The following is an 8,320-nucleotide window of genomic DNA, read 5'->3' on the forward strand; positions in this document are numbered from 1 at the left end:
GGACGCATCCTGCTTCTCCTTCCTTTGTTCACCACAAGACGGGATGGTCCAGTTTGGAAAAACCAAGCTCTCTTCTCAGCTCCAAATAGGTGCCGTTGCTCACCCAAGAGTCATCGCTGGATTTCCTGTCAAACAAGCAAGTTCTTGAAGACCCTGGGAAATCGTGTCGCACAGGCGCTTTCTTCCTTTCCCTGTTGTCCCTCCCCCTCCCATTGTTCTCTCTTCCCCAGGCATGCCAGGTCCCCACAGGCCACCATGGGGGGCAGTGAGGGAACTGGAAGCCAGAAACCATTGGGTTCCTTGGAGCTTTACCTTTTCAAACAAACCAACAAGAACAGTTGTATCCCTTCTCAGTAACAGGAGCCTTACGGGTTACAAGGAGAACTGCACCCCATAGTTTTCAGGGGCGATATATCAGATATTTCCAAGGTGCCTGCCTCTCTCTGTGTGGTCTTGAAGCCTAAGTTTTCATTCAGCAGACAAGTGCGGTAATGTTGGCACTGCCAAGGCCTCCTTTCAGAGATCCAAGCCAAGCCCAGCCAGGCCAGGCCCAGCCGACTCAGCCAGCCCAGAGGACAGGGAACTGCCTCTGTGGACGGCCAGGACGTTACGCACATTTACGGGCGCAGAAAACCTCATCTAGCTCCCTTGGAGTGGCTGGGGGTTTCAAAGTGCTTACCTTTGTCAGTAGGCCAACAAGTAACCCATGGTGCCACCAAGCCTCCCTTCCTTTCAAAGCTAGCGACTGTGGACAGGGCTGCTCGCGAGAGAAGCATGAGTGGAGGGGTGCGGGTGCTGCATGTGCGTAAAACATGGTTGTGATGGCAGTCTCCACCTTGCTTATAACTGCCCACTGCCGTGGAGCGGGTTCGGGCTCACAGTGACACTACAGAGCGGAGCAGAACTTCCACATTGGGGTTCCAAGCCGGTGAGGATTTCCAGGAGCAGGCAGCCTCATCTGTCGCTCTGTGGCCATGGCTAGGCTGCTTCACAGTGCACAGCAAGGATCTACCGAAATCTCCGGTGATGTGCTCACGGTTTCAGTGAGTATTACTGGTAAGGGGCAACGCTCTGTAGGGTTAATGGTCACGTGCACATCCAAGTCTCATGCAAGACTGCTACTGCTAAACAGCTCTCCATTTAAAAAACGTCCTGCTCCAATAAATACTGTCATAATTTTACAACCCAAAGGAAGAAGAGTCATTGCCACTTCAGTTGCAATTTTCATAATGGCTAAAAGCAGCGCCTGCATACATTTTACATTGTGCATGCAAATGTGAGTTCATTGCCCACACTGCTCCCAAAGTGTTGGAAGGTCATTTTCAAGTGCTTTCCCATTAGACTGAGTTGCTTTATCTCCTTAACTAATCCTTGAGGCAGTTCAACTACTCACAATTTGTAATGATCCTAAGAGGTACTGTCATGAACACCTGTATAAATGTAGATTTTCCTTTTTGAAAAAAAAGAAACTAGTTGATTTGTGAAAGAAAGAAAAGAACCAGTTGGCTTCCGGGTCTATGCGAGTGCCCATGAATGGATCAATCTGTTAATCACCTCAAAAAAGAAATGAAGCAACTCTTGGGAGCTCTGGTGGCACAGTGGTATCGAGTTGGGCTGCAATCTGAAAGGTCAGCAGTTCAAAACCACCAGTCATCCCAAGGGAGAACAACAGGGCATTCTATTCCCATGACCAGTTTCAATCTGGGAGACTCACAGGAGCAGGTCTACGCTGTCCCTGCAGGGTTACTACGCGTTCGCAGTGAGTCTGGTGAGTTTTGGTTTGGTCAGTTCGAAGGCACCAGCCACTGGGGGAGAAAGACGTGGCCAGTCTGCTTCGTTGAGATTCACGGCTCTGGAACCCACAGGAGCCGTCAGACTGTCCTGCAGGGTTGCTCTGAGTGGAATCAACTGGATAGCAACGAGGTTTTTTCATCTTATTTTTCCAATGTTTAAACAATCTAGAAGTGTCTTGAGAGGAGTCTCTGGCCAACTGATCTTCAATGTGCTCATATCCTGACTCTATGGGAATTATTAGAGCAGATTCATTGAAGTCCATAACAACTGTATGGGAAAGAGTATTAGATTTTTAGAATAAAACACGGTTAGTGTTTGGGATGAATCTTGGTATTGGTGATAATAGATTATCGATGATATTTGTCCCATAAATCCAATAGAAAGAAAACAAAACCTAATAGTAATAAGACTACTAATACTACCAATAATATTTTTCCTAAAAGCAGGACGGGGATGGAAGGGGGAGGGCAGGGACTTGCTGTTCTTCTTCATGCACCAAATTTCATTTTGGTTTTTGAAAAATGAAGACACAAAAGAACTAAAATTAAACAGAGCTCTGGCCTCCTCGTCAGGACAGCCAGGCCCTAGTCCAGAACATTCCACCGGCTCCTTCAACAAGTGATTTCCACCCGGCCCTTCCTTTCACATCATCTTCTAAATGTTAAAGTCTGTTTTAAAAGAAGAGCTTCTTAGTAAGTTATTTTTAGAATACCAGCACATGTTCCAAATCCCCACTGACGAGTAAGGGAACGTCTGCAATGCAAGAATTACATAGTTTGGAATTCCAATTTTGGTAACCAGTAGAGTGATTAGGAACCCTGGTGGTGCAGTGGTTATGTATTGGGCTGCTAACTGCAAGGGCAGCAGTTCAAAACCACCAACTGTTCCCTGGGAGGAAGACGGGGCTTCCTACTCCCGTAAAGAGTTTGGGACAGTTCTACCCTGTCATATAGGGTAAACATGAGGCGGCATCAACTCGATGGCAATGAGTTTGGTTTGAGAGTGAGTATTAGTTACCTGTGCTATTGGGTACAGAATGTCTCCGTGGGTGATGAGCCTTGGACATGAGTACAATAAGCAGTCTCAGAAAAGGGGGCCAGGCTCGGGCAGTCGCTCTTCTTGCTTTTTCCCCAAGCAGTTACCGAGTACAGCTCAGGGCTCTCACTGAGGTCTGTGGGGCAGGTGGGCAAGCACAACGCTCAAAACAGACCGCACTGCCCTCAAGCCCATCCTGAGTCCTAGCAACCCTCTAAGACAGGTTTCGAGGCTAAGGTCTTTCTGGGGCTTGACAGCTGGTGGCGCTGGTGGCTTGGCTTTCCCGTCTTTGTTGCTGTTAACCCCTAGGCCACCAGGGCTCCTCTGGGAAAGAGCAAGAGAACAGAAGGCACCTTGGCTGCCTGGAAAGAATACTGGGAAGGGGATGCCCAGGGCAACCACCCTCGAGCCCTTTTAGCCCCCAGAGCCAAGGAGGCTCCATGGTGAGACCGCTTTCACTCAGGGAAGACCACGTCAGAAGCATCCCAAGCCCACACCTGAAAAACCGAGGCCGGTGCTCCAAGTTCTTCTCTTCCAGCCCCCGCCGCCTTTCTCTCTGCAGCTGTTCGATCCTTTGCTTCTGCATTTCAGCTTCCTCTAAGTTCCCTTCTTCTAGAAACCTGAAGCATGGATGAAGCACGTAAGTCTCCATTCCGGGAAACAGGTGAACACGTAGTCCTAGACCTGCACGCACGAACACGAGAGTCTCCAAAGGCCTTCTCACACGTAGCCTGCACACACGAACACGAGAGTCTCCAAAGGCCTTCTCACACGTCGCCCCCTTGCCCCACGCTTAAAGTGGTATTCTGAGGTGGTTAGGAATGATACACTTTTACACATTGGTGATATAGTTGCACGGTCCAAAACATGGTGATCTCTGCAAAGGAACTGAGCTAAAGTTTCCCTCTCACTCCTGTCTTCAGTTCCACCTGTACTCCTGCCTCCCCCTCAACCTTGACCTCCCCACTGGTAGGCGGTGCCGTGCGTTTCTTGCCTCGGCGTAGGTTCTTTATGCATGCATAAGCTGACGTCGAGGTAGGCTCTCACCTCCTTTGAAAAATATAAACAGTGTATTATAAATAGCAGTACAGGCCATTTATATCCATGGGTTTTAACATTTTCTCTTAGCTAACAAAACAGCTTGGCCTTCCATAACAGCACATGGACAATTTGATAGGCTCCGATAGCTGCATTATCTTCTATGTGTGGCTGTATCTTATCTACAGGATTCCTTGTTGGTGTACATTTGGGTTGTTCCCAATTTTTTAATGTTGCAGTCAGTGCTGCCATGAATGGCCTTGCCTGTGCATCACCGAGTACACGGCTGGCATGTCGGAGAGATACCTTCCTACTAGTGACTGGCTGGGGGAAAGGGCATGAGGATGTGTATTCTGAATAGGACCAAGCTGCCCTTTACGAGGGTGAAAGCAACTCCCAGTCCACTGGCAATGCTGTGAGAGCACCTATGTCCCCTACCGCCTGGCCACAGTGTGTCAAAACGTTGCCAGGGTGAGTTGAAAAAATGCTATATTCACGTGGTTTTAAATTTTTGTATTTTTAATCTTCTTAAAGGCCATCTGCCTTTCCAATTTTGTGCAGTATCACTGTTCTATATATTTTTTCCCCTATGGGTTGATCTCTTCTCCTTGATTTCTAGAACCAATTTGTGATATGAATGGCAAACATGAGGGGCTTTCAAAAAGTGCCTAGGAAAATGCCATTATCTTTTAGTTCCATTTTCCCACACAATTTTTAAAGCGCCTTTGTATATTTTCTCAGACTGCTCTTTGTCTTTTGAATTTGGTTGTATATTTTCATTTATCTTGTCTTAAATGATGGTGGTAAAAAACAAAATAATAAGGCTAGTTTTATCAATCTTTTTTTTTTTTTGCCTTCTGGTGTCTGAATCCTAATTGGGAAGGGTTTTGGGGAGAGAAGAAAATGTTTCTTTTTCCACAGAGTAGAAAACAGGCTGAGGAAGATGAACAAGACTCCTCAAATGTCACGCAGCTTTTGGGGGCAGCAAACCTGGGCTCAGAAGTTAGCTCTGGGTCCACTGAGAGGATTCAAAGTCAGGGCTGGGGGAGCGGCCAGGTGCTTCTCACTTTCCAATTCACATAAGGAGGTAAGTCTTCATTATCATCAGCTGTATTCCACTGGCAATGGGCTCTATAATGAATACAGGCCCCACACAGGAAGGCCTCACCGGGACCCATCCTCAGCACCACCGCTGGGGCCCGCTCCGTGTCTGCCCCTAATGACATCGTCTAGCGCTCAAGTGCCTCTGGGGCCCTGGGTTGTTAACAGGTTCTTCTTTTTAAAAAAATAGTTTTACATTTTTGAAAATAAAGACTTTAAATGATCATGAAATCCTTACCTTTGGTCTGGTCTAAATCGAGTGTCAGTAGGTGGCAATAAAGATTTTGACAATGGATCCACTTCGTTTAATTCTAGTGCAAACTGTGTGAAACCATAATATTGCTCACAGCCTTTGGGCATGGGATCTAAAAGAAAGGTAAACCATTCATCATAACGTGCATTTCATTTTGTTGCATTTTGATTTTTTTAAAAATCTCTGGCAGTATATATATAGTATATAAGAGGGTAACCCCTTAAAAAAACCAGAATCCCCACCCCCCAAAAAAAAACCTGATCACCTTCAAAGTACACTCCATTGCACTTAATACATTTGTTAAATCTGCTATTCCATTCTTGGAAACATTTTTCAAACTCATCTGGATGCTGATGGTGCCTCCCTCGTTTCTTCTTCGCCTTGTCTGCGTCGTCAAACCGCTGTGCTCTTGTGCCTCTCTTCATCGGCAGACACAAACAGGAGTCGCAAGGTGAGTCAGGTGGGTGGGGCAAGAGAGGCATGCTGGGTCTTGCCCCAAACTGGGGCACTGAGCTGGTGTCATGAGCAGGTGCATTGTCGTGGTGGCAAAACCAGTCTCCCGTCTGCCACCAATCAGGCCTTTTGTGTCGCACACTGTTACACGATCTTTCCAGAACCTCTAAATAGAGATCCTGATTAACAGTCTGACCTGGTGGAACGAACTCCAAATTCACATTTTCGTCTGTTGGGGAAGCTGACGGATGTCCAGAACAAGGTTTGTCATCAATCAACATTTCATCTTTTTGAAATGAGAAAACCACTCGTACACTGGAATTTTTCCCACGCGCTCTCCTTGTAAGCGGTGTTTAACAGCATACAGTTTCTGCGGCATTTTTCCCGAGCAGGAAACAAAATTTCACAGTGCACACTGTTCTCTTAAATTGGCCATCACAAAACAGGAGGTTTAAGCAAAAGTGCTTCTATGAAAAAAATTCACTGTGACCAGAGAGAACCTTCCCAGGTGACGTCACTGGGTGCACTAACTCAGAGCAAGTGGCTGGATGCTCGCCTAGTGGGAAAAATGCATACGACGAAAGCTCCGCTGGGCCCAGCGCAATTCCGGATTTTTTTTGGTACCCCCCTCATATAATATATGTATAACATATATCTATTCCTTCTAGCTATAAGCCGTTACAGTCCTCTTAAAATATTCTGGCTATGCAAATAAGTGCCGAGTATTTCTTTAAAATACATTTTCTTCTCTGCATATTTTTTCTATCTACAGGGATAAGGCCTCCTTAGTCTAGGATATAGATCACATTTATATAATGCTAGGAAAGTCATTCTATCTTGTTAATGCTATAAAAACAACTTATTAAGGTAAACATGCTATCATTCTGGTTCTGTTTTTCTCTATCCACAAAAGTTTCTCTCCTTAGAGAATCCATTCCAATTTGAGGGACATCAAAGCCTCCTCAAACTCTTTTTAGCACCTAAATCTGGGCTGAAACCATAACAGGGGAGTCAATACATGTGAATTCCACCCCTGTTCTCCTTTTCAACAACTCTTATCCCACTCCCTTTCCAAATGCTACATATTAAAAGGAAAAGGATGCCCTATCTTGAGTCTTAGCAAAACATAATACAATTATATATTAGGTACACCCAATCTAGACCGGTAAAATCCACAACCGCTCTCGCCATTCACACATACAATCTGGGTAGCACAGCCGACCTTATAACATCGGAAGGGCAGCCTCTGAGCAGGCATACAGCTCAGAGGCAGGAGGGATAGCCATGAGAAAAAGACAAGCAGAAATGGTTAACACAGGCAAGAACTGGAAGAATGTTGTGCACAGAGATGGCAATCAATGTCCTGAAAAAACAAGTTGTGTATGAGCTGCTCTATGGAAAACCAATTTGCTTTGTAAACTTTCCCCTAAATCACAATAAAATGCTTAAAACAAACAAACAGGCTAACAAGGAACGAAGAAGAGTTGTACAGTAAATAATACTCCCAAGATTAGATAAGAAGCAACAAAGCCCACATGGAAGAAGCAAACCAGCCTGTACGGCCACGAGGTGTTGAAGGGATCAGGTATCAGGCATCAAAAACCAAAAAATCATATCATTGTGAATGAGGGGAGTGCAGATTGGGGACCCAAAGCCCATCTGTAGGTAAGGGGACACCCCTTACAGAAGGGTCATGGGGAGGAGACGAGCCAGTCAGCATGCAGTATAGCAACAATGAAACTTACAACTTTCCTCTAGTCCTTTAATGCTTCCTCCTCTCCTCTCGCCAACTATCATGATCCCAATTCTACCTGACAAATCCGGCTAGACCAGAGCATGCACACTGGTAGAGATAAGAAGTGGAAACACAGGGAATCCAGGACGGATGATCCCTTCAGGACCAGCGCTGAGAGTGGCGACATCGGGAGGGTGAAGGGAAGGTGGGGTAGAAAGGGGGAACTGATTACAAGACTACATATAACCCCCTCCCTGGGGGATGGACAACAAAAAAGTGGGTGAAGGGAGATGTCAGACAGTGTAAGACATGACAAAATAATAGTAATTTATAAACTATTAAGTGTTCTTGAGAGCAGGGGCAGGCAGGGAGGGGGAAAATGAGGAGGTGATACCAAGGGGTCAAGTAGAAAGAAAGAATTTTCAGAATGATGAGGGCGACAAATGTACAAATGCGCTTGACACAATGGATGGATGGATGGATCATGATACGAGCTGTACGAGCCCCCAATGAAATGATTTAAACAAAAGAATGTAGGAGGCAGTTTGTGTTCGTCCTGGGGGAGTAACTCAGAAAGGCAGGGAGAATAGATGAACTGTGAGGCATGTCACCAGGGTCGAGGAACTGTACCTGCAGAAACTGTTGAATAAACGCATGTTTTACAGATAGAATTACATTAAAATCAAAACAAAACAAAAAACCACCACCACATACAAATGCTTTCTCCGACCTTTTTTTTTTTTTTAAATTTCGGAAATCCTTCCGGTAACTAGTCTGGAATTCCCTTCTATCTTAGCAGGAGAGGGACAGGAAAGCTTCCTACTGTGCCTTTAAAACTCTGCACCTGCCCCTTGGCAGCACGTCGAAATCCCAACAAAACTCACTGCTGTAGAACCGATTGCAGCTCACAG

The 8,320-nt window shown here is 45.8% G+C and overlaps 1 protein-coding gene across 2 annotated transcripts in view; it reads right to left on the reverse strand.

The window, feature by feature from the left end:
- Nucleotides 1-6: 6 nt before the first annotated feature.
- The window catches only part of OSBPL3 (oxysterol binding protein like 3), a 120,990-nt gene continuing 112,676 nt past the window's right edge, over nucleotides 7-8,320 (reverse strand). For both annotated transcript variants that reach the window (XM_045288775.1, XM_045288774.1), the window contains 3 exons: nucleotides 5,207-5,333; nucleotides 3,327-3,449; nucleotides 7-125 (listed from right to left, as the gene is read on the reverse strand). In XM_045288775.1, coding sequence (XP_045144710.1) covers nucleotides 29-125; nucleotides 3,327-3,449; nucleotides 5,207-5,333 — 347 coding nt within the window. In that variant the 3' untranslated portion in view covers nucleotides 7-28. The remainder of the gene's footprint in view (nucleotides 126-3,326; nucleotides 3,450-5,206; nucleotides 5,334-8,320) is intronic.

Source organism: Echinops telfairi, unplaced genomic scaffold (genome assembly GCF_000313985.2).
Source record: "Echinops telfairi isolate 266 unplaced genomic scaffold, ASM31398v2 ScPeMD7_23;HRSCAF=83, whole genome shotgun sequence".
NCBI lineage: Eukaryota > Metazoa > Chordata > Mammalia > Afrosoricida > Tenrecidae > Echinops > Echinops telfairi.